The 26,395-nt window shown below is 39.2% G+C and overlaps 3 protein-coding genes across 5 annotated transcripts in view; 2 read left to right on the top strand and 1 right to left on the bottom strand.

Moving 5' to 3' along the window:
- The first annotated feature begins 74 nt into the window (after window positions 1-74).
- On the top strand, window positions 75-6,128 carry LOC139939860 (uncharacterized). Its single transcript, XM_071936013.1, has 5 exons — window positions 75-313; window positions 2,187-2,546; window positions 2,877-3,346; window positions 3,788-4,221; window positions 4,642-6,128. Exons 2-5 carry the CDS (start codon window positions 2,228-2,230, stop codon window positions 5,093-5,095), a joined length of 1,677 nt encoding a protein of 558 aa, XP_071792114.1. The 5' UTR covers window positions 75-313; window positions 2,187-2,227; the 3' UTR covers window positions 5,096-6,128.
- Window positions 6,129-10,375: 4,247 nt separating this feature from the next.
- LOC139939581 (fucolectin-5-like) lies at window positions 10,376-15,742 on the top strand (the record flags this gene model as incomplete). Its single annotated transcript, XM_071935590.1, has 4 exons — window positions 10,376-10,484; window positions 12,736-12,840; window positions 14,967-15,071; window positions 15,564-15,742. Coding segments are annotated over exons 1-4 (498 nt in total), but the record flags the coding sequence as incomplete, so codon positions are not given.
- Window positions 15,743-20,209: 4,467 nt separating this feature from the next.
- The window catches only part of LOC139939731 (uncharacterized), a 155,422-nt gene continuing 149,236 nt past the window's right edge, over window positions 20,210-26,395 (bottom strand). For all 3 annotated transcript variants that reach the window (XM_071935822.1, XM_071935823.1, XM_071935824.1), the window contains 5 exons: window positions 26,141-26,287; window positions 23,923-25,572; window positions 22,820-22,964; window positions 22,265-22,458; window positions 20,210-20,990 (listed from right to left, as the gene is read on the bottom strand). In XM_071935822.1, coding sequence (XP_071791923.1) covers window positions 20,805-20,990; window positions 22,265-22,458; window positions 22,820-22,964; window positions 23,923-25,572; window positions 26,141-26,287 — 2,322 coding nt within the window. In that variant the 3' untranslated portion in view covers window positions 20,210-20,804. The remainder of the gene's footprint in view (window positions 20,991-22,264; window positions 22,459-22,819; window positions 22,965-23,922; window positions 25,573-26,140; window positions 26,288-26,395) is intronic.

The following is a 26,395-nucleotide window of genomic DNA, read 5'->3' on the forward strand; positions in this document are numbered from 1 at the left end:
ATTTATACCATGGAGGGATTGTCTTCATTCATGGGTTGGCAAATGTCTTCATCCATGGCAAATGTTACCAACCACGTGTCAGCGAATCGCGTGATCACCCAGAGAACTTTAAAGAACAATGGACAGCATACGATGCATGTTGTTGTCGAGAGACAAACCCCTTTGTACGAGTGCTATACCTGAATAGGTTGTACGGTGCATTTAACTGAGAGCCTCACCTATTTCACTCGACACTTCGCTGCAGCTATCAACTGGATCGGTTCGTGTCAAGCAAAGTCTTCCAAACTTCTCAAATCTCAACTCCTAACTTTAGGTGAGTATGATAAGATATAAGTTGGTGATGCTTAGCCTCCACAAAGAGTTGAGACTAGTATTATCTCAAGTTAGGACGGGTTACTCGTCTATAGTCTTTAGTTTTTAAAATCACTCTTAAAGACAGTGGACACTATTGGTAATAGTTTGTCAAAGACCAGTCTTCTCACTTCGTGTATCTCATCATATGCATAAAATAACAAACTTGTGAAAATTTTAGCTCAATCGGTCGTCGAAGTTGCGAGATAATAATGAGAGAAACAACACCCTTGTCACACGGAGTTGCGTACATGCTTTCAGATGCTCGATTTCGAGACCTCACAATGTTTTATACTACCAACCTCTCCCCATTACTCGTTAGTTACCAAGTAAGGTTTTATGCTATATGAGTTTTATGTTTTGAGTAATAGTGTCCACTGCCTTTAAAGAGTCCTGGGACCAGTCCTAAGTTAGGACTAGCATTAGATTTTAATTACTACTAAAGAGCCCTTGAACTATAATCCCAAGTTAGAATTATCTTTGTGAAATTGACCCCTGATCTGTACACCTATGCAGGGTTCTACTCGGCTCTGCAGAGTATAACCCTATTTTGAATTTATTTTATTCAACTGATGGAGTTGTCGGTTATGTGAGCACATATTTTGAAAGGGTCCAATTCGTCGCGTTAAAACAGCGAAATCATTATCAGTGTCATTCAGAGAAACGTTACCATCATAAAAAGTGTAGGAGTAAAAACACCCTTGTTTAATTTAGTCCGAAAGCCCACTAAAGTTCAAAACTTGTATTCCTGTGCGAAATATATGTTTTATCTGAAATGAAGTCATATTGTTAGGTCTGAAAACCTTTAAAAACAATATATTATTTTAAGATGAGTCTTTTGAATATTTTAGCATCACCTATGGTTGCTATGGGAGTTTATCGAGTGTGGTACACCCACTCATCAAGAACTTGAAGGGAAAAACAATCATTTGATTTATTGGTCATGACCCATTACTGTCGATATCAACAACGATCCTGTCAACCAATCACTGTTTGAAGTGTGGTGGCATGAACATAAGGTATGGGTAAATTTGTCTATACACCGTAACCAAACAGTGCACTTCTATTATTTGGCCACCAAATCTCAACAAGGCTGGGAGATTGGGAAGTTCAAATATTGTCCTTTCATGCGAAGTGGGTTTTTCACAAAAAATGCAACTATGCTCAAAAGAACCCCTGCTCTGTGCAGGTAACCTTTGCACCAAGATCAATGTCAAACTGCGCCAACATTGTGTACTATTGAACAGTAAGTGAACACAAAGGGAATCCATGACCCCTTAAAGACTTTGGATCAATAATATAATTACACATGTTGTGACGTCAACGAAATGCTAAACTTTGATTGGATGACGTAGTAGAGAATAATACTATCTAGAATTACAACTTCAGTTTATTTATTTAGTTTGTTGGTGTGATGAAACTGTACGATAAGTCTGCTTCTGTCACACATAACTAATAATAACGAACGAAAGTGTTGCTCTCGATAACCATTTCAACTATTAAAACGCAACAACTAAAAGAAAATACAAGACGACAAAAATTAAATTCCACTTTTCTCGGCTGCACTGTTGCTTTGTTTAGTGGCTTTTCAATCCTGTAAACAATTAAAACGCATCAACGGAAAGACCCCTCGAAAAGACAGAAATCAAAGTCCACCTTTTTCGGCTGCACTGCTTCATTCTTAACGGCGGTTCAATCAACAAATTAAACGCAAAAAAAACAAAAACATTACTAATAATAATCAAAAAGACAACATTTAAAGTTCATCTGTTACTGCTGCACTGCTTCATTCTTAATTGGTTATAATTTCAAAAGTTCTTTTTTTTTTCTCGAAGCTTTTCGATTCCAGGGCTGAATCAAAAGACACAATTCCAAGATGGCCGAAAAGTACAGTCAACTGGTGAAATCCTACCGTGAAGATTACGGCAAAAAGATGAAGAAGTACGACATCCTGAAAGACCTGGACCTCTTCGTCCTGGACAACTCCATCAGGGAGAGCACAGTCGGGCAGCTTCGTGGACACACCATCGAGAATAAATGGAAGATCTATAACGAGGTGAAGAAGATGGGCTTCAAGAACACCATCGTCGCCTCCTTCTCTCACATGACCAGGGTGGACGACGTCTTCATCAAACAACTCGTCGACAGAGGAGAAGACAAGGACGGGCTTTTTGCTTTCTCCGAGATCACGGATGGTAAGTGGAAACTCACCGGGAAAAATGCTTTATCATGGTGAGGCTATCTTGAATTTCTCCCAATTATATGATGATGTTACCAAACCGGGGCTGGAAGAACAAAATGGCATGGTTCCTATTTTCAACGCATTCATGAGTGTTATTCGATACGAGGAACATGACCAAGATGGAGGCAGCATGAAAAGGGTCTGTTCTCATACTTAATTAGAACAGTTCAATGTATGTGGGAAGCTTTATATGAAGTTGAACGATTCGAATAAAAAGAAGCTTCTTATTATTTTTTTTAAAACAATATATAATTTCATTGGTTTTCCTTCCTCTCCCGTAAAGGTATCAAAAAGAGAGTACCAGACACCGAGACTGTCCCCATTGGAATTGCCAAGCTGAAGACAGTCGGTCTCTACTGTGTCATCTTCGAGCTCGATCTCAGCGACTTCGTCTACGACTTCAAGAAGTTCCCGATGAGCAAGATGACAGCCCTCCTCCAGAAGTGGATCACCTGGTGCCACGACGAGCTCAACGAGAAGGCCAAGGTCTTCATCAGCTTCCGTGACCTGCCAGACACCATGCCCGACCACCCAGAGAGGCTCTTCGAGGTGGTGGAGTTCTTGGCGAAGCTCCCCCCTAGAATTCGTCCTTTCGGGTTGATGTTTGAGGAGCCTCGTGGCTCGTCTCTGCCCGAGGAGTGCGGTAACTGGAGCCACTACATACGCAAGGTGATGGACGCCAACAACTGGAAGGCCAACCTGCTGGTTCATGTCCATGAGAAGTTTGGGTACTGCGACGCCACGGCCCTTGAGGTAGGTAGTTTGTTTGGAAGGCCATTGTCTTGGGGAAACCGTCCACCGGATATACTATCACCCATTATGGGAAAATAACATGGGATTGAGGATGAATCAAAAGAGGGCGCTATCAGAAGTAGTTTGTACATAGTTCGCCAAGTGGTGGGGGGGGGGCACATAATCTCCTGCATGCCACACCGAATCCGAATTCGTGGCTACAGCTAGGGCTACGGCTAGATTTCCACGTCATCATGCGTTGAAGTATATGACGTCCTTATATAGCAACACCCACAGCAACATCGGTCCGTATAGCCGCCAACTCGTTTTTCGATAACATTGTGTGATGTACATTTAGATCCAAGGTGGTCTCACCTTTGAAGACACTATCTCAATCCTAAATATCCCTCTCTTTTTTCAAAAGAGATCTTGATGGTGGTTTTTTTTTTTTTTTATCCACAGGTTTTGATGAATGGTGCCAATGGTATCTGGGCTAGTGTCTGCCTCGAAGGTGCTTCAATGGGCAACGCACCGTCGTGCGTGACCTTGATGAACCTCATACGACTCGGCAACAAGAAGGTGCTTAAGAAGTTCAACTGCAACTATCTCAGGCAGGCCGCAATCGAGGTGACAAAGATAACCACCGGAAAGGAACCGCACTCCAAACAGCCGGTGTTCGGGGCCAGAGCTCTGGACTTCGTCTTCGATCTGAGTCCGGAAGAGTTTGATCTATCCGAGTTCTTCGGCGAGAAGGCTCCCGTGCGCATGACCACCATGGCCTCGCCAGAGATGATCCAAACGAAATTGGTCAACGTCTTCGGAAAAGATAAACAGTTCACCATTGAGCGGGCTCAGAGGATGAAGGAAGTCATTCTGGAAGATCTCCGAGCCAGCAGGTGAGTAACAATAATCCTCTGGCTTCCTTTGCAAAAGTTCCCGTGGATATTACAACGAAACCTGAATAAGTATGCTCCCATAGCTTATATACAACTTCTGTGAGTCAAAGTCACGATCATTATTTGCTTCAAAGGCCACGGTACTTTTTATTTAAACACAAAACACAATGTTCACAAATTCACATTAAACTTACACAGTTTGAAGGTAACGATGGTAGAAAGCTTCCCTCAAAATATTACTTGCTGATAAAATGGTGTATAGTTTCTAAAATGAATAAAGCAATGTCACGCAAAAAAAATGTTCGTCTGCGTAAACAATGGACATTGATTTATCTGGTAAGTCTGCTGCCACAAAGCAATCCAAAGTTGTCTCGTATTGTTGCTTTTAATGGTGTGTATTACATTTTTGTTCATACACAGGAAGGAAGAGTACATGAGCGCAGTTGGTCTGGCTCTGCTTTTTGACCGCTCCGGTGGTGAACTCACCGGCAAAATGAGGGACGCCATCAACGACATGGAGCTGAACTCAGTCCACGCCAAGAACCTCCTTGATCAGATCAAGGTCATATGGGACGAGTGGGATCTCAAGGACAAGGTCAAAGGCGATAACATGATGGAGTACGACTCGTTCTACAACGGCTTCATGGCGCCTTTCTTCTCCTGCTACCGCTGCTCTGACACCCGGAAGGCACTGGACGCCATCGACATGGACAACGACGGTCAGGTCGACTGGACCGAGTTCTTGGTGTACCTCAAGTGGGCCATGCACCAGTACCCGAAGATTCAGGATACTGATGAGCTGCTGGATGTGACATTCCGCAAAGGAATCATCCCCGCCATGCGAGATGGACAGATCAAAAAGAGGGGAAAATAGGGGAAGTAAAATCACAACAAAACTATACTAAGTACAACCTATGGGACCAAAAATGGTTAAACATTTAATCAACAGAAAGCCCAAAGCACATCAAACCATGATTTCGAAAATAGCACAATCTTTTTTTATTATTTAGAGGTAAGAGATCACATCGTGGCGAACAGCAACAAATTAATAAATGGGTTTCGATTTTTGGGGGAGTCAATAATGGTCTGCATTGAGATAAGCGTCAGTTTTAGTTCAAGACTGTTTCTCCCACCTATATTGGTGACGGGTAGCCGATTTTCTTCCAACGGATTATAGCTTAATACAAGATTAGTTCTTTTTTTAAGGGGGATATCAGTTTCAACCCTCAATTCCCCTGGGTTGTTCATCTCTAATAGCTTATAGTCTTTTTCACACTATAGTTATTTCTCTGGAATTTTCTGGGAAACCTTTTGTCGGTTTTTTCACACTAAAAAAAACAAAAGAAAACTCCGGGGCTTTCCCGGGGAATAACTTATTCACAGGAAATAATTAACCCTGCTCATGGGCAGAGTAATGGAAATAACCTCGGGTAAAGCGGTTTTTTTCTCTAAGAGACGATCCTGCATATTCCTGGAAAATAGTACCCCTGAAGTTAGCAAGTTACGATAGTGAGAACGGTTGCTTGGGTGGAGGTGGGGTTCAAAACTCCCGGGAGTTTCCCGAGAAATGGCTCAGTAGTGTGAAAGGTTTTTTTCTTGGATCTCTTTTGGGCGAACTGGCATTACAACAACATACATTACATAACATGATATTTACTTTTGTTTAAGAGGTATAATTAATTGTTTTATTACGTACAAATGAAAAAAGAAGGTATAATGGTTATTGTGTGTATGTTATTAACAAAATATAATGGTGTTAACATTATAAGATACATTAAGTTTACAATGATTCAACAATGCAGCAGTTTTAATCTGTATACATGTTTTTCTTGCTTTGTAGCATTGCCTTCAACAATAAGCGAAATAAACTGTTTTTCTTATTCTTCTCAAGGCAACTAAATACTATACCTTCGGATTAAAGCACATTGTATAATTTCTCCAACATTAATAGACTCTAATCAATACAACAAAGAAAAGAAAAAGATAATACCGTCTGCTTAGAACAAGGTCATGAATGTCAAAATAATAATGATTAAAAGTCCTTACGGATACATTTTGAGGAGAGAAAAAATCCAAATCAAAAATTTATGTTTTTGCAAAACAAAATGGCAGACGTTCCCTTTGTACCAGGAGCTCAAAAATAAGTAAAAAGCAGTTTTGCGAAATCCACTACAAATTGCACTGAATGACATGTTATAGGCCTTTTGTCAAGGCCTAAGTGGCTTGGAGGGCCACTCGCGTGCATGGTCTGCCGATCCAGTCGCTTTGGATCGTGGCTCTCCAAGCCAGGAAGGTCTTGACTCAAGGCTAGTTCTGAGCAGACGATACGATCGGAGGGACGGCGTGGAGATCACTGTTCGAAAACACGGCTTCGGCTCCAGATTCGGTTGAGGTTAGCTTGGCCCGCGGTTGTTTTAATAATATTGCGCGTGCTTTGCTTGAGCGCACCTGACATGTGGACGGAGCCTTCGCCGAATTCAAAGCCGAAGCCGTGGTTTCGAAAAGGGCAAACAGTGACCGACCGCGTCACATGTTTGATACTAGCTTTCGCATTTCTTATAAACCTGAATAAGTAGGCCTACGGGTCAGGGTGACCGGGAAAGTAATTAGGATATTGCATAATAATTAACTTTGCGTTTAGGTTGTGCATTTCTTGTTGGTAAGGTTTGCCGCTGAAAAAAAAAAACAGAACAGAACTGAAATTAAAATGAAATGTAGTCTGCGTCATTGCAACCCATTTCTGGGGCATATTATTATTTATACAGATTCTGAGTCAAACAATTCAACCCAAATAATTGAAAATCTACCCAGTCAGTTTCCCTGTGCTTTTATACTGCTGGATTGAAAATCCCACATCAATACCAAAATCCTCTAGAGAAAACCGTCCCTTTTCAAAAGTCATGAAAATTGTCATTAAAGACAGTGGATACTAATGGTAATTGTCAAAGACCAGTCTTCTCACTTGGTGTATCTCAACATATGCATGAAATACCAAACCTGTAACAACCTTTTTCCATTACTCGTTACCAAGTAAGGTTTTAAGCTAATAAATATTTTGAGTAATTACCAATAGTGTCCACTGCCTTTAAAGCCTGTTGACCCATATGCAATGACATTCCCTATCAATAGGTTCTTTCTCTGTCGGCACAAAAAGAATCCAATTTCACATGTCCTTAGCAACTGTACACGTTTGGTAATTGTCAAAGACCAGTGATCTCACTTTGTGAATTTAAGCTATTGTGTTCATTTCAACCCTACAGAACAATAATTCAAGCCAATACATGTATAATTAAAGGCAGTGGACACTATTGGTAATTGTCAAAGACTATAGCCTTCACAGGTGATGTATCTCAACATATGCATAAAGTAACAAAACTGTGAAAATTTGAGCTCAATCGGTCATCGAACTTGCGAGATAATAGTCAAAGACCAGTGATCTCACCATGGTGTATCCCATTGTACATAACCATAAAATAACAAGCCTGTGAACACTTGGGCTCCATTGGTCATCGAAGTTGCGAGAAAATGATGAAAGAAAAAACACCCTTGTTGGACGAATTTGTGTGCTTTCAGATAGGAATAAAAGACTTCTAGCTAGAAGTCGTTTGTTATTTTAGCGAGAAATTACCCCTTTCTCAAAAACTACGTTTCCCACAATGTATCAACAGCTCTCCGATGCTCGTTAGCAAGTCGGTTTTTAAGTTAATATTTGATTTGGGTAATTACCAAACGTGTATCTTCACTTTAAAGACCCGTTGACACGTTGCCTTGGAACGGACGAGTTGCTCGATGAAAATCGTTTGAAACCGTTTTGTTTTTATAAAATGCATATGCTTATAGAAAGATGTTTTAAAAGTAGAAAATAACGATCCACGAAAATATGCCTCAAAATTACATGGTTCTCCTTGGTTCTCCATGGTTTTTGACTTCATAACATGGCCAACCGTCACTGTTAGTGTTAGAACGCAATTAGAAGCATGTCTGTTATTCTACTTTCATCTTTCTGACCATATCGATTTCATAAAATGGTTTCAAACGCTATGTTTTAGACCAACTCGCCCGATCCAAATAACTCAACGTGTCCTGTTACCCCTAGCATTCAGCTCTGTGAATGTGTAACCATAATAATAATGCCTTGTTTAGAACTGTGTACAATAAAAGGTTTAAAACAAAATGAACTAGCATCCTGAGAGAATGACGAAACCTCAAGGAGACATTATTTAAGGAAGGTGTTATTTACTGGTGCAAACGGAGTGTTTGACTCGTTGTTTGATCAGTATATTGTTAGTGAACGCAGCGTGATATAATGGCCACTTTTATTATATGCAAGTTATTACTGGACGCATAGGAATGGCAACACAATACAGATTAACGTGGAAGTGAATAACTGATGACTTGACATTTCATAAAAATTACTATGCAATTAAAAAAAAACTATTTTACTATTGTACGTCGTAATAAAATATAAAATAAAACAGTTAAAGGCAGTGGACACTATTGGTAATTACTCAAAATAATTATCAACATAAAACCTTAGGGGAGAGTAATGGGGAGAGGTTGATGGTATAAAACATTGTGAGAAACAGCTCCCTCTGAAGTGCCATAGTTTTGGAGAAAGAAGTAATTTTCCACGAATTTGATTTCGAGACCTCAAGTTTAGAACTTGAGGTCTCGAAATCAACCATCTAAACGCTCTCAACTTGGTGTGACAAGGGTGTTTTCTTCTTTCATTATTATCTCGCAAATTTTCACAGGTTTGTTATTTTATGCATACGTTGAGATACACCAACTGTGAAGGATAGTCTTTGACAATTACCAATAATGTCCACTGCCTTTAATCACCGAATAATAAGCACATCAACTATAGATTAAAGCTGATTGCAAACGAAATACATAGCTTTCGTAAACTGCATCTTTAAGGAGATGTTATGTGACAAATTGGTGACGTCATTACGAGGACCTCAAATTTGAGATGAAACACAAATTCTCTGCTCCACAGTTAACTTGTAAAATGTCAACACTAATGATGATGACAGCATTTATTTATTACCCAACAAAACGCTGATCAAAATTTCACCATAATGATATTGCCTAAAGCAGCCTTGGCATTATTGATCAGTTTGGGGCATTGAGCCAGATAAACGCTTTGAAAGGCTGTTGTGTTCATTTCAACCATACAGAAAACACAGTGGACACTATTGGTAATTGTCAAAGACTAGCCTTCACAGTTGATGTATCTAAACGTATGCATAAAGTAACTAACCTGTTATCGAACTTGCGAGATAATAATGAAAGAAAACAACACCCTTGTCACTCGAAGTTCTGTGCGTTTAGATTGTTGATTTCGAGACCTCAAGTTCTAAACTTGAGGTCTCGAAATCAAATTCGTGGAAAATTACTTCTTTCTCGAAAACTATGGCACTTCAGAGGGAGCCGTTTCTCACAATGTTTTATACCATCAACCTCTCCCCATTACTTGTCACCAAGAAAGTTGTCATGCTAATAACTATTTTGAGTAATTACCAATAGTGTCCAACAACGGCATCCGTTAACGAAAGGCATTTTTTGTTCACTACACTACAATTATTACCCAGTCTAAACATATACAACCGAAAAGGACACAGATTGAGCATAAAACATAAGCCTTGGCTATCTTTTGAAATTTCAACCACGATTCCAGTAATTTCCTGCGTAGATTTTTGAAAACTAAAAAAAATATTATTTCAGCAAACAGCAGAGGCTAGAGGGTTTATGACTGACATAAAGGTAACATACAAGATGCAATGACAGAAAAACGAGAGGAATCCAATACTATCCGATTCATGTAACCCCTCCACTGTTGCCTTGAAGTTTCGGAAAGGTTAAAAAACCACTGATCTTGTCAGTATAATAGAGATCAGTTGTTTAAGAATGGAAGAATGTATGATCATGCGCATTACAAACCTATCAATGACCCTCCTTCACAGTTGAAAACGCCGAATGCCCGTGCGACAATGATGACAGTCACAATCAATGATGCTTTATGAGTTCCCAAGGCAACGAGTGTGGTTTCCAAACAAGCTTGCATTCGGAGCTCTTCAAAACGATTTCGAACGTCTTGGGATAATGGGCGAAGTTGTCAGTTTCCGCTAGGGTAACGGTTTTTTGACTAGTAATGGCGAGAAGCCAAGGTGGTTTCGAGTCGACGAGGATGAATTTAGTTACAATCTTCACCGTGTTCGTCTCATGCCATCTCTGCCTGGCCTTTGCCGCTAAATTTGTGGGTGAGTGGAAGACATACGTTTGCTTTCAAAAAGTAATTGCTTAAAACAAGCATTAGCATAAATACTTGGTAACAAGCAACGGAGAGCTAGTTGTGAGAAACGGCTCCCTCTGAAGTAACGTAGTTTTCGAGAATGACATAATTTTCCACGAATTTTGATTTCGAGACCTCCAAATTAGATTTTGAGGTCTCGAAAAACAAGCATCTGTAATTGTCAAAGACTAGCCTTCACAGTTGATGTATCTCAACATATGCATAAAGTAACAAACCTGTTATCGATCTTGCGAGATAATAGTGCAAGAGAAAAACACCCTTGTCACACGAAGTTGTGTGCGTTTAGATGCCTTTAGTTCTAAACTTGAGGTCTTGAAATCAAATTCGTGGAAAAATTCTTTCTCGAAAACTATGGCACTTCAGAGGGAGCTGTTTCTCACAATGTTGTATACCATCAACCTCTCCCCATTACTTGTCACCAAGAAAGTTGTCATGCTAATAACTATTTTGAGTAATTACCAATAGTGTCCAACAATGGCATCCGTTAACGAAAGGCATTTTTTGTTCACTACACTACAATTATTACCCAGTCTAAACATATACAACCGAAAAGGACACAGATTGAGCATAAAACATAAGCCTATGGCTAGTCTTTGACAATTACCAATAAGGTCCACTGCCTTGTCAATGTGGTTTCGAGTCGACGAGGATGAATTTAGTTACAATCTTCACCGTGTTTGTCTCATGCCATCTCTGCCTGGCCTTTGCCACTAAATTTATGGGTGAGTGGAAGACATACGTTTGCTTTCAAAAAGTACTTAAAATAATCATTAGCATAAATACTTGGTAACAAGCAACGGAGAGCTAGTTGTGAGAAACGGCTCCCTCTGAAGTAACGTAGTTTTCGAGAATGACATAATTTTCCACGAATTTGATTTCGAGACCTCCAAATTAGATTTTGGGGTCTCGAAAAACAAGCATCTGGAAGCACACAACTTCATGTGCCAAGGGTGTTTTTCCCTTCATTATTATCTCGCAACTTCCAATACCAATTGAGCTCAAGTTTTCACAGGTTTGTTATTTTATGCATATGTTGAGATACACCAAGTGAGAAGACTGGTCTTTGACAATTACCAAAAGTGTCCAGTGTCTTTATTAAAGGAACTAATTTAAAAACAAAACATTCTAAGAGACACCTGTCACACAAGAATTGTAAACGGTAGCCTTTAAAAGGAGAACGATGCCTCCAAATCTTTCGACATTTGGCTCTTTGTAATTATCTCAGTATCTTTTTCAGAGTTGTTTAATTAGCCTTCGAAAGACTCTGCTATTAATGTCAAACATCAGGCCTTTAAAGACACTAGACACTATTGGTAATTGTCAAAGATCAGTCTTGTCACTTGGTGTATCTAAACATAATTATGCGTGAAATTACAAATGCATAAAAAAAACAAATGCATAAAAGAACAAACCTGTGAAAATTTATGCTGATATTAATGAAAGAAAACAAAACACCCTTGTCGCACCATGGTCACACGAAGTTGTTTGCTTTCAGATGCTTGATTTCGAGACCTCAAATTCTAAATCTGAGGTCTCGAAATATAATTCGTGGAAAAATTACTTCTTTCCTTGAAAACTACGTCACTTCAGAGGGAGCCTGTTTCTCACAATGTTTTATACTATCAACCTCTCCCCATTACTCGTAATCAAGAAAGATTTTATGATAATAATTATTTTGAGTAATTATCAATAGTGTCGACTGCCTTTAACTAGTTTAGTTTTTGCAACTATACTATATGTAGTTTTGGTTGGTAAGTTGTTCAGTACCGTATAACACCTGCACTGTGTTGCAAGGAGTGAGTTGTGATTAAGAAACATATTTTGCCTCGGGTTATGGGGCAGCGGAAAATACGGTCGCCCATTTAAATTTAGATAAAAAATATCGGACCAGTGTTCTGTCTCGAAATTACACAAAAACCACCACACAATTGTATCTGGATCATTATACTCTACTAATGCAATCTTTTTCCAACCACTTTGATTTCACGGTTTGTATGTCCCGAAAGCGCCAAATCTGATTGCAATGAGCACCCATACAAGCGATAAGTTATTGCACCCAGAAACAAAATAGATATTGGTGATACATTGAAGGCACGTGTTTCCCGATAGGTTTTTTTATTTTTTATTTATTATGTTTAGTGTTTGTATGCGTTACTCGCACATTCTTAAAATAAATGTTGACTTTTATTGATCGTCAGCTCTCTCTTTATCTGGAAAGTCTGTATCGCAAAGCACTGACTATGGAACTAAGTACCTTGCCGGTAACGCCATTGATGGTAATCCACGGACAACTTCACATACAGGTAATTATTAAGTTTTATTCTATTATTTGTTTTCTTTGTTCATTATATATGTATTTTATATCTGAATCATTTCATGTCCACTGATTTACATTAAACTTACACCGATTCAAGAAAATGATAGCATTAAGCTTACCTTAAAATATTACTAGCTGAACACAGTGCTGTAATTTTTTTGGGAAATTAGTAAAACAATGTCACAAAAGTACGTTTACATGCTAAAATAATTTTCGATTTTTAAGACGAAATTTATTTACGTGAGTTGTTTTACGAATGAATTCATAATGACGGGTAAAACACGAGCTCGGGTAAAACACGAGCTATATAGCGAGGTTTCCTGCTACCGCGTGTTACGATGTATAGCTTAGTCCGGCTGGCCGGTCCAGTGGCTAATATTTGTTAAGTTGATTTTTTTGAATTACCCACGTCACTTGATGGAATAGACCTTATGCATTGACGTCATCCAGCGGCCATCTTTTTAGTGGAAAAATGGTGACGAAACAATCGAAACGCACAGATTTGTACGCGCGGCGCACAGGATTGGCCAATGAACAACCTCGTTTTGACCTCTTAATTCTCGCGGCCTATAGTGAATGATCTTGTTTGACTAGCATAGCTAAACTGGTGACATTGAATTTGAAACGCCTTTGTTGATGTTGAATGCTAACTCCACGGATTGTTTATTTTTTAAAAGACGAAATTGATCGAGCCGGGTGTAAAAAACAAAAACAAAACGGGATTTTTGTCGCAATTGGCCGGAAGAAACATATACCCGCTGCAAGGATGACTGATTAATTACAATTGATCTAAATATTATTGGTTCATACTGCTCTGTTATAAGTTTTCTTAAAGGGTTGTCTGTATTCATTAGCCTCTTAAAGGAACACGTTGCCTTGGGTCGGTCGAGTTGGTCTTTGAAAAGTGTTTGTAACCGTTTGTTATAAAATGCATATGGTTAGAAAGATGTTTTAAAAGTAGAATACAATGATCCACACATATTTGCCGCAAAATTTCGTGGTTTTTGTTTTACTTTGAGAACTAACACGGTCGGCCATTTATGTGTGTCAAAAATTTGACTCCCATAAATGGCCGACCGTGTTAGTCGACGAGGTAAAAGGAAAACCACGCAAATTCGAGTGATACTTGTGTGGATCATTATATTCTACTTTTAATATAAAGGTAGTGGACACTATTGGTCATTGCTCAAAATAATTATTATCATAAAACCTTTCTTGGTGACGAGTAATGGGGAGAGGTTGATGGTATAAAACATTGTGAGAAACGGCTCCCTCTGAAGTGCCATAGTTTTCGATAAAGAAGTAATTTTCCACGAATTTGATTTCGAGAGCTCAAACTTGGAACTTGAGGTCTCTAAAAATCAACCATCTAAACGCACACAACTTCGTGTGACAAGGGTGTTTTTTTTTCTTTCATTATTATCTCGCAAGTTCGATAACCGATTGAGCTCAAACTTCTACAGGTTTGTTGTTTATGCATATGTTGAGATACACCAACTGTGAAGGCTAGTCTTTGACAATTACCAATAGTGTCCACTTCCTTTAAAGGCAGTGGACACTATTGGTAATTACTCAAAATAATTATTAACATAAAACCTTACTTTGTAACGAGTAATGGGGAGAGGTTGGTGGTACAAAACATTGTGAGAAACAGCTCCCTCTGAAGTGGAGTAGTTTTCAAGAAAGAAGTAATTTTCCACGAATTTGATTGAGACCTCAAGTTTAGAATTTGAGGTCTCGAAATCAAGCATCTTGTCGTGCGACAAGGGTGATTTTTTCTTTCATTATTATCTCGCAACTCCGACGACCAATTGAGCTCAAATTTTCATAGGTTTGTTATTTCATGCATATGTTGAGATACAGCAAGTAAGAAGACTGGTCTTTGACAATTACCAAAGTGTCCACTTCCTTTAAATGGGTGAAAATAAATAGTAACATCTTAAAACTTCAAAAAGTATAATCCACAACGGAAAACATTTAGAAAATGCTTCAATCTCCCAAGTACTGACTCATTTACTCTTTTGTATCCCATGGGATTCACACCAGAGAGAGGCAAATCAAAATATCAATAATTAAAAACGTAACATTTACAACAATTTTTGACATTTTTAGCTGGATCTGACGGTTCTGTTGATGCGCATCCTTGGTGGCGTGTAGACTTGGGAGAAGAACACTGCTTGGGAAAGATCATAGTCACACTTAGAACAGATTGTTGCGGTAAGTTTACCTTTATTGTTAAATTTGAACTCTTAAACGTGTGATTTCCAATGGTCACTAAAGACCATTAGCCCCAACTGCAATGCATACAAAAATAGGAACAAGTCGGCAGCGCAGGGGACATTCTGTTGATGTAACTCACTCTCCCCACCCATCAGATGACAGAGTACAATTTGGTTGAGATTTACGGTCTTTAAAACACCGAAACGCCGAAACCCCAAATAGACTACGGTGAACAAAGGATAGATGAAAGGCAAAAATGGAGCCCTTGCATTATGACGTCAGACGAGCCCAACATGCGCCCTCAGTAAGGTCCAAAAGGAAGACCTGGCATTGCTTGAGAGTTTGTGAGGTTTGGATGAGGTTGGAGGGGGGGGGGTTAGGGGCGATCCAATCGGGCACACCGAGACCACACTTGGGGAATTTATCTCAACAAACATACATCTCAGATTTTAAACCCATTTTGTTGGTTTAAAAACTATCATTTTGAAGGAAGTCGTTTCACCGGCGCAGTCGCACGCGCTGGCCTGGGCTCCGAGTACTACGAGAACCAACAATGCGGTTCACCAGCCACCGCATCCCAGTCTAGCGCCGGGGCCTCGATCACTTTCCTCTGCGACCCTCCGGTGAGTGCGAGGTACGTCACCCTAGATATTGACCACAGTACACCCGGGGTGGACTCCACGAACGCAGTGCTAGCCCTAGCGGAGGTTACCATGAAGGAATACTCATCGCGACAGGCAGAGTGTGCTGTGGGAACCACCATGAGCCCTGAAGTCACCACCGAGCCAGTGGAACAATCAACAGTAGTGGCGACAACCTTGGAGAAAGTTTCTACCCAAAGTTGTGAATTGAATGGTATAATATGATATGGATCTTTTTTATTTTTGAAAAAGTCAGTCTCAAACTCCGCCCGAATTCCTTTTAGCACCCCAAAAAGAAGGGGGAAAACCCTGTAATAGATAGGTTGCACGTGACGTCACTGACTGCCATCTTTGATGCAACGTGTATGCGTGAAAGGCCATCATTGACTGAGACTTGTAGGCAACCCGTGCGCACTTTCCCTTTGTTTTACATCAAAATATAAGGCGATCGATGACGCTATGTGCAATCAATCATTAGATTTTACAGTCAGAGATCAGCCTGAGTCTAACATGACGTTTCTTTCACTGTTGCGAGCACTGGTTGTTGGAAATTTAAAAAAATAATTACGCCATCTTGAAAAGGGTAATTTTGACCACAGTTATAAAAGCCCCCCCCCCCCCTTACATGAAAAAATATGGATGACAAGTTGGCATCCAAATATACGGAAAAGATAGACAGAGAAGAAGATGGAGAGATGGCATCAGGGTTTATGCAGGAACAATACTATGGGCAAGAACTGCAAGAAATAGAAATTAATGGCGTTATTTACATTAGGAGGGCTACATCTTACACTGGTCGAACACGACCTAAAATGATGATGACTGAGTTATTGTAGCTCCTTCATTTATGTTGCATGCGATTTGTGTTAAACATAATCACGCCGCTTGTCAAAACGATACCACAAGAACAAGAAGGGGGGGGGGGCAAATTTGATTCTACACACACATCTACCAATTAAGATCTTTGTCATAATTATATTCTCGACAATTCACGTGTTCAAATTGTTCTCTCATATACAGGTAGTTGTCCTCGTAAACAGTCGGTGGAGTTTCGGAGAGTTTGCCGCCAAGCTAGAATCAGTAACACGAAACCAGCCGCGACTAGAGTAGCTACAAGTCCACTACGATGTGCAACCCACTGCGCCAGTCACCCAGAGTGCACAGCGTTTGACTTCTCGCACAGGTACGACCATTGTCATCTTCATGGTTACACATCAGTTATTGAGACAACAGATGATATCGACTTTTCTGTCTTTGAATTGGTGCCGTGAGTCTTCGTGGTAATAATCATGAATACAGTGGAATAGTGAATTGGTAAACACCAAGTATCAAACTGGACACTATTATCAACCAGTGTCCATTGGGCATTATACACGTGAAAGGATTCCGAGGTCAAGGTCATGTTGTAAGAGACCTTATGTTTTCACTTTTGTGTTTTGTTCTCAGTTTCTATATGTAGGTATAGTGAATATGAAATCAAAAGTTCCTATTATAAATGTTGTTGACCACATTCCCCCCCTCCTCCCCCACAAAAATGCCTCATATCACTTCAACAGTTTAAATGACTCTTAAATCCTTTTGTTTTACCTCTTGTCTTATGTTTCAGAGGCTGTTGTTTTATTCGCAGCTCTTTGGCGGTTTTCAAATCAAATTTAATGTCAATGGGAATAATAACCTTTAGCCTAGAAGCGTTTTTATTTGTTTATAATTAATTTGTTTATGATACTATTATTTTTTTTTTTTGAACAGGACCACAGTGGAAATAAGGTTTTTTCTAGCTATTTTGTGTAATCCTGGACAATTCCCAATTGCTACGTCTTTTGTAGTGTATTTAAACTACTGTTTTGTTGTCCACTTGTAGTAATAATTTAAAGAACTATGTGGATTAATATTGGTTTTACCCATTATTATTGACCCCTTGCATATACGTCACACGCGGTGACTTTTTCAACGCTCACCATTTTGGTGGTCAAGGTTTACGTGTAAACGCCGCGTCGCCTAAACTGAATAACGCACAGCGACATTGATATGACTACCAAAATGGCGCATCCAACAATATTCTGATGATGATGACGTCATATGAATTGGGTCAATACACTGGTGTTAGCGCTGTATAATCAGTAGTGCATTGTATAGACGAAATGACCTGTGAAATCACATGTTTACAAAAAGAGCCACAGAGCCTGGACTTCCTGCATGCACGGTTTGTACACAGCTCAAGGGAAGAAAATATAAAATCTTATATTTTATAGAGATTGCACTGTCTTATACTTATAAACTTTTGATATGATGAAAGGGGGCACATCTCAAAACTTGTCCAGCTTTTACTCTCAACATTATTGGATGTATGTGGAAATTATGACACAAAATCTAAACCTTCCCATAGGACCTGTGCAGTATTGTGTCTGCCAGAAAGAATGTACAAGGTCACACTTATTGTAAACAAAGTTGACATGGTCTATACCCAGTTCTTTCCCGGGCTCTGTGAAACAAAACAATCACAGACATTTGTGTAATAATTTATAAACAAACAAATAAACAAACATAAATGGGGATTGGTGAAATAAGTATACGTTAATGACACCATGGCTTTAAATATTATCAATATGTTTATTTTCTGAATTCATTTGTCCTTCCCTGATGCATTTACTGTGTATTTTACATGTGAAGAAATCACCTAGTGTCTTAAGTTCACGATAAGCACACTGGACCAATCGGCTGTCTTGATAGACAATAATTTACATATTATATGTAAATCACCTGGACTTAGTAAGTAAACATTTTTAACTGATGACCTCCGCTTCTGGAAGAAATATTGCACTTTAATGGAAGTCACTCCTATTTATCATATTTCAGTAGACACAACATCTACCGATAATTTTCTTATAACGGGGGAATACGTATCAAAGGAATCAGTTATCAATTTCTTAAAAAGAAATTCTGCATACGTCGGTGTATAAAATTGGCATAAAACAATCGATTTTTAATTGATACCAAAATATCAAGTGTTCAGCATAGTTTTGTGTTTTTACTTCTTGCATACATTTTGCAATAAACATTCGACCCCTCTCTCTAGCATAAGCTTTTTAGAAATGTTTACAAAAACGTCTCCTAAATTACAAAAGCTATACAAAATGGAAGGGCGGCAGGCAAACTGCTATTATTAATTAAATCAATGTTATAAAAACCTGGTTTTAAGACGTGTTTTAAAGAGGAGTCGCTTAGAGCTTTATCTGTCTGCTCCGCAGTCAAGAGGAAAGAAGGAAATAAGTCAAGGACGAGAAATTCTTTCATGGTAGGGAAAGGGTCATCATTTCTTCCCAACAATATCTAACGGGAAAAACTCAAAAAGAAACAGCTAAGATGTTTACAAAACATGCAAGAGGTTTAACTGACGAACGGAAGGGGAACATTGTGGGAAACAACCATAGGTCTCTTATTTGCATATTATTAATTAAAAAAAATTGTGAACATTTACACATTTCTTTACTTATAAGGTGTAGAAAAATTACTTTGTAATTTCTATGTACACTACTCCCCCTGGGATGCAGGATTCAGCTCGCTTAGCCTATTCCCCAACAGAAAGGAACACCATACTAACTTCCATCTATATTTAACATACCGTTAGTTCCTCTTTTTCCAGTCTCTCACTCTACACTTTATTTGTGGAGTTTGAGACTTGAAAATAACAACAATAATTGCACCCCAAACCCTTTCGAAATGCACAGAGCATAAACCCCCATCCAAAAAATTGTGCACCCTGTCCCATAGTCGAAAAGGGACACAGTAAAAAAATGTTTCCAACTTCACATTTTGTTTTATGTGACAAATGAATCAGAGATAAAAAATATCTAGCTTAGTCCCCTCCACCCCCATAGACTTCAAATCACACAACAGTGTACAGAAAGAAATCCCCCAAAATAATCATTAAGGTGACCAAAGAAATTGACAGCAGAACGTTGAACCTTACTCGTGGTTGCAAAATACAACACACACAAGTCTGAAGCTTCACACCAACATCTCAAATATACTTAAATATAACGTCTGCACTTGTTGCAGAAATCTATGAACAAATTATGTACAAGCTTTAACAAGCGCACAAAGCAAGATTGCCACTAACACAATATTAACGAATAAAATTCTATGACAGAAAATGTACAAAATCTACAACAACAACAAAAACATGAATGTCATGAATATTATTATTTTGCTTTTTATTTGGCAGATAAAAATATACAAATGGAGGTAGCTGAGCGACTTGCAGAATTTGTTTTGTTTTGTTATTATTTCAAGGGATATCACTTGCATATCAAATTCAAATTCCCTGTGAAATTAGGCTCTTTTAATGGTAGAAACAGCTGATTGTAAATAAAATCAACCAGATAATAAGTCACAGGCAAACTTAAGGTGGTGACATTATTTATTAATGTCCCCAGATCACTGTTTGAATACAGGGAACCAGACCTGAAGTATCAAAAACAGCTTGTCCAATGATGAGGGCATGGTAAGGTTATAACAAAAATACTATAAATAATAGTAAGTAAACACTTTTGGCCGATTAGCGTAATTGTCATTGCACATTGAAAGCAGCTCACGGAAAACCCTGTTGTTTTTTAATGCTGCTGTTTTTTAACCCAAAGGTAGGTTATTGTGTCATCTTGACCAAATTTCATAGAGCTGAAAAAAGGCAGCTAAGCACAACAAAATTATGCTTACCAAAATAAGGTTACCAGCTAAACTCCCATGTCACATGTACAATTTGTGACTGGTATCCTTCTCAGTTCTGCTTAACAATTGTTAAGCAATATTTTCTGTTTACAAGCAGCTCTGTGAAATGGGCTCTGGTCAGAAAACCTTGATTAATCAAATCAACAAAACATGACCAACTTCTAGATTTCAACTTACGTTTGTGACAAATTAATTGGTTTATCTTGAAGTAAACTTCGAAAGTCATTTTAAAAGCCCTTTCTTTACTGGAAATGTGGGATCAAGGTTTGAAGTGAATCATTTTGTTTCAAGTAGGGGAGGAATCATCTATCAAGAAAGTTGAGCTGTTTCTGGTTGCATCTTGAAGTAATAAAACCATCCCTCAATCATGTAGAGACAGACTAGGGGTAGATGAGGACTGGCTGTAGCAGGAAACATCATCACTGGCCGACAGACTCTCATCAAACGGTTGGTTAAAGGCTGGACCCCGTTGGTCTGAAGAACGACAGATGTTGGCTCGAGCATCTACAGCTTCGGCCAAGGAAAACTGTAGGTCATTTGCATTATTCTGAAAAGAAAACAATGTAAAAGAGTGAGTATAACGTAAATTGAAAAGTAAACTAGCTTTTACTTTCTAACCATAAAATAACATCTAAGTTCGTAATAACCTAAGAGGGTGAGGAATTTCAAACTACTAACTAAAAAAAGATTACTAAATAATTAAACTCGTTAACTTTGTAATAATATCCCACATAATTATAAATACTTTATCAGTGTGATGAACTTAATGACAATTGTTATAACTGGAATACGGATAGTGACACTAATGTCAATGGTAAAACAGGCATATATTTATCAATGTTATGAATAAAATGACAATGACAATAGCTGGGTACGGATTCCTAATATTATGACAATACTGGCAATTGCAATCAAATACTGGTATACAACTTTAATCAATGCACTGATAATAAATAACAGTGACAATAATGGAATTGAATACAGATCATTAATGCAATGACAGAAATGGCAACGACAAAATAACAACACTGGCAAATATGGAAATGGCAATTTAGGCATACATTCTATCAATGCAATGACAATAGCAATAATGGCAAGGTATTGACAATACTGCCATATAGTTTATAAATGCAATGACCAGAAGAACAATTACAATGACAAAGTAATGCAATAATGCCACATAGTTTATAAATGCAATGACTATGTGGGCATTGTCTATGTATTGACAATAACTGACACATAGTTTATAAATGCAATTACTTAAAGGAAAAAGACAGTGACAAAGTACTAACAATAATGAACCACAGTTTATAAATGCAATGACAACAAGGAAAATAGCAATGACAAAGTATTGACAATACTGCCACAAAGGTTATGCACACAATGAAATGACAGTGACAGTGACGACCATATATTAACAATATTATACTGGGCACAATGCAATGATTTCAACCAAAACGGCAATTCAGAAACAGAAGTTCTGTCCTGCAAAGTTTCATTGAAATCTCTATCATAGAGAGAGCAACTTACACCTCATTTAAGATAAGAATTCACTATAAATAGTAAATTTGCGGGTACAACCATGTGCAAAACTCTTTTAAAGCAGTTTACTCTGCTCATCTTCAGGAGAAAGCTGGAATGCCGGTGGTGATGCAGCAGATAGGCAGAGGATACTGCTTGAAACGTCAAAACCACATCGGCTTATTCTGAACCATCTCCTCCGAAAGAGATTTTAAACATGGCTATACCTGCAGGTTTACTAATTCTAGTTAACTCTTATCTTATTTTCCAGACCATGCAAAGCTTCAAAATACAACTTACGTTCATTTGTTCGCTAAGAGGCGTGCCAAGGTCCTCCAGCTCCAACTCTTCCCTCCTGAGAAACCCAAAGCTAGACAGAGCTTCTTTTTCCTTCTCACCGAAGCGCATGTACAAGGCTTGCAAGTCCAGCTGCAGAATGGAGACATGACAGTACATGGCCTGAGGGCGTACTACCTGACGCTTCCACCCAGACACTGTAAACGAAGGAAACAACATTTGTTACAAAACCACTCTTGAGATATGCTTAGGAGCTGTCTCAAGCCTGGTTCATACTTCCTGCGAATGCAAAGTAACTTTTGACGTCACAGAGAATGTTTCGCAGGAGTTGAGCACAGTTCAACCACTGCAAAATTGTGACGTCAATTTGGATCGCATTCACATTGGCAGGAAGTATGCACGAGGCTTTAGTCTTACTTTCTTACTTTGGGTAGTCATGCATACCTTACAGGGAAGGTCAAAAAAACTTCCACAGGTAAATTACACCATCTATTTGAAACAGATCTGGTGCTCCACACACACATAGAAACCACAGAGTAAAAGGTTCCTCTGTCTTACCTCTATCACCACCGGGCCCACCAAGAAGTTTAAGGAACTGTTTTTCATCAGGATGACTGTCAGATGATGTATCGAGACTCTCTCCTCCTTCGTCATCTTCGCTCGTCTCACTCTCAAACAGCGAGTCAAGAAGATTAGCCCTCTCCTGAAAGATACAACAAAAAGGTTAAACACACTGTGGCACATTTTGGTTACCTAACAAGAAACTATGGAAACACAATTGAGTTGTTGTCATTGGTTGAGCATGTGACGTAGCTGTAATAACCTTGGTTAGTCTTGGTTACAAGATGGCAGAAGCCACAAACTAACAAAAAGTGAAAACAAAATTTGTTAAACAATTATGATCGCTTAACCGTACATCAAAAATTAATGACATCAAAAATTAATTCTGTAGACGAATTTTCAATACTTGAAAATGATAATAAAGGCAGAATAATTTATCAACACTAACTTGTTTACAGTTGTATCTATCTCATACTTACATACAAAAATGTTTTATATACCGCCATTTAATTAAGATCACAGCAGTTTGTGATGGTTAACAGCAAAAGAAACAAGGCATCAATGATACAAAATTCAAAATTAAATTCAGAAATTCATAAACAACCAACACAATCATCATGGGAGCAGGTGTGCTTTCAGGTGCTTCTTAAAAATATGAAGTGAATCAGCAGGGCTAAGAGATGGGGAAACCGTTTCTTGGAATCAACCTGTTCTTGGAAATCGAATAGATCAGTAAATTTTACATCAGAAACTTGCTATTGTCAGGGTTGCCAAAACAGCCCCCTGGCTCTCGAACCATTTTGAGAACATCCTGTCATCACGACTTAAAGCCAAAACAAAAAGCGTGTGAGAGTTTTCACTGAGAATAAAATTGTACTTCCGCAGATAACTGGGTTATCGTATGGTCTTGATGCAAAGATTACATACAAATACATATACAATCCATGGTGAGTAGTATACATGAGGACACCAATTACAAATTACAAGGATTTGGGTCTAAAGATCGACACTGAGCAATCTGTACCGAAAAAAATAAAAAAATAAATTGAGACAGAGAGGAAGGTTTCCGAGCTTATAATCAACACTTTTTAGTACCTTACCTTCTCTGTAAGCTGAGCCGAGTTCTCCCTAGCACTCTCCGACCCTTCATCGCAAAGTTCCTCAGCATCAAAATCCTCCATCATGTCCTCATTGACCAACGGTACTTTGAACTCCTTGGACGACCCACCCTCGCTTCCTTTCACCTTCCCCTCCAAACGTTCCTTAGCGTGCAGGCCCATCTCCATGCTCCCTTTGTTGTTGCTGTTAAGCTGCTGTGTCCACTTCTTAGGATTCATCTCGGGGTCGAAGTCACCGACGAGGTGACCCCGTTCTATGTCGTGGATCAATCTCTGGTTGGCAGCATCAGATGTTGGTTTCCAGCCCCTCCTCTTATGATGATCACCCTTCGTCTTCTCCCAAACGCTTACAACTTGGACACGATCACCAGCTTTGAGGGATTCTTTACTACTTTCCGTAGCTTTCTGAGAGTTTTGAGAGCAGGCACTACACAACACTCCCTCGGAGCACAAATTGCATTTGCCCACAACTTGTTTATCCGTTGGACTACCCGTACCAGTTTCATCCATGAAGGGCATGTCTTCACTCCCAAAGTTTGAAGGCTTCTGTAAACTTCCAGCAGCTGCACTCGTGTTCTTACGTCCCTTGGTATCGCTCTCACACCTGGTCAAACTGTTCCATCCTTGACTCGGGTCACTAGGCACATTACAAGTCATCTGGATCTTGTGATCATCTTGTGAGGTGGATTTTTTACTAAACCCCTTAGAGGATTTCTTCTTGATGGAGTTATCGGAATGACTGGATTTCTGACTCTTGAAACTGTTCCTGATAAGCTTGGGAATGCGGCTTCTTCCTTTGGGCTCCCTCTTCTTGACCAGCTCAACGATACTACTTGAGTTCTCTTTACCTTCTTGCTCAACGGATTTCCTCCTCGACGACTGCCCGCGGTAAAATTTGAAATTCTTTTCGGTGATGGCTTTTGGAATGCCCGACAGGGAATCTTTGCGTTTCTGCTCCTTGGATTTTGTTTTTGTTGCCTTTGCCTCGGCCGAACGAGTTTTGGAAACCTTGTCTTTGGAAGTTTGTGGATTTTTAGAGTTGGCCGACACTGGAAGAGCCAGAGAACGTGAATGGTTTGAGGGAAGCGAATTCCACTTTGACCTTGTGCCAGGGCTGATTTTCTTCTCCCCCTTCCCACTTTTCATTGCCTTGTTCTTACCCTTTAAGCCCGAGTCAAGACTGTTACAGCTCTTGCCAAATTCATCACTCGAGATCTCCGTCAGGATGCTCGATACAAAATCAGCCATTAATGAGTTTTCCCCTAAGCTACTGTTTTCACTGCCGGATGACCGGACCCGTTCCCCATTTTTCTTCACGCAGTCTTTTTTCAGCCCGTCAGCTGTTTCTCCTTTTTTCAGCGAGCCGTTCATCGGAGGGGAAGACTTAGTAACACAGGCTCCAGTTTTAGCTTCTGCCATCTTTAAATCTTTCACTCGTTCTGTTTCATTGACTATTTTTCTGGTGGACGATTCTTTTAAGCTTGATGTCTTCGTGGGTCTGTTCAGGGTCTGGGGAGGGGTGACCTTGTCGAAGGGGTAGTTCAGAATCCACTGCTCACTGGATGTTGATGAGGTCAAGCTGTCTGGCCGTTCTAACGATCTTGGCGTACTACTCGTCAATGAATCCCGCATCTAGGAAACAAAACAGACAAGAATTAATAGACAATTCTATCGCAAAGTCACAGCCCGAGTTTTTGCCAACCGAGCTGGAAAACTATGGAAAGCCATAAATGCAAAACAAAAACAGATGGCCACAGTTTGTAATAATGTCACACGACTATTCAGGAAATAGTGTTGAATTTGTTGGAAACAATTACAACCAATCACAAGGAATATTTTGAAATTTGGACGTTTTGCTAACATTCGACCGAACATGCCAACTTGCGCAATTTGTTTATCAACAATGGCCTATAGGATCCAGTCATACTGCAACCACTTTAGTCTTATTCCATGTATGCAACAGTCATTGTGAACACTGGCTGATTTTTCCACTTTAAATCCATTGCTTTGAATGAAGACAAAAACGGCTGCACATGAAGAGCTTTAAAAAGTTCAATTGAAGAGCTAAAAAATAAATCACAAATACAATAATTAGGCCTATTAGAAAACTAACCATTACAGACTCGAGTGTGCTACATGGACATTACTTTTCAACACGGGTCAGCATCATCAATGTGAACAATTCAAATATTGCACCAACCTTCTTCTTGTAGTCCTCGACGCTCTTTCTTGGGTTCCAGTCCGGCAGCTTCATCGGGGAGGAGCTTCTGGATTTCCACATCTCAACAAAGTTTACATTCGTCTCCTCCTCATCGTCACTGTCGGAACCACTCCAGAGAATGTCACTCTGAAATAATGAACAGGGTAACCAAATTAGAATCACAGAGAATCTGTGCAGCAATATCAATGAAGCTACTCTAGAAAAGTCTGACAAACTGCAGCACATTTTGGTACC

The sequence above is a fragment of the Asterias amurensis genome, chromosome 7 (assembly GCF_032118995.1).
Source record: "Asterias amurensis chromosome 7, ASM3211899v1".
Classification (NCBI taxonomy): Eukaryota; Metazoa; Echinodermata; class Asteroidea; order Forcipulatida; family Asteriidae; genus Asterias; species Asterias amurensis.

Coding starts and splice junctions, on each gene's coding strand:
- LOC139939860 (XM_071936013.1), top strand. CDS start 2,228: ATGGCCGAAAAGTACAGTCAACTGGTGAAATCCTACCGTGAAGATTAC. Junction 3,347..3,787: donor GCGACGCCACGGCCCTTGAG/GTAGGTAGTTTG, acceptor TTTTATCCACAG/GTTTTGATGAATGGTGCCAA. Junction 4,222..4,641: donor GAAGATCTCCGAGCCAGCAG/GTGAGTAACAAT, acceptor GTTCATACACAG/GAAGGAAGAGTACATGAGCG.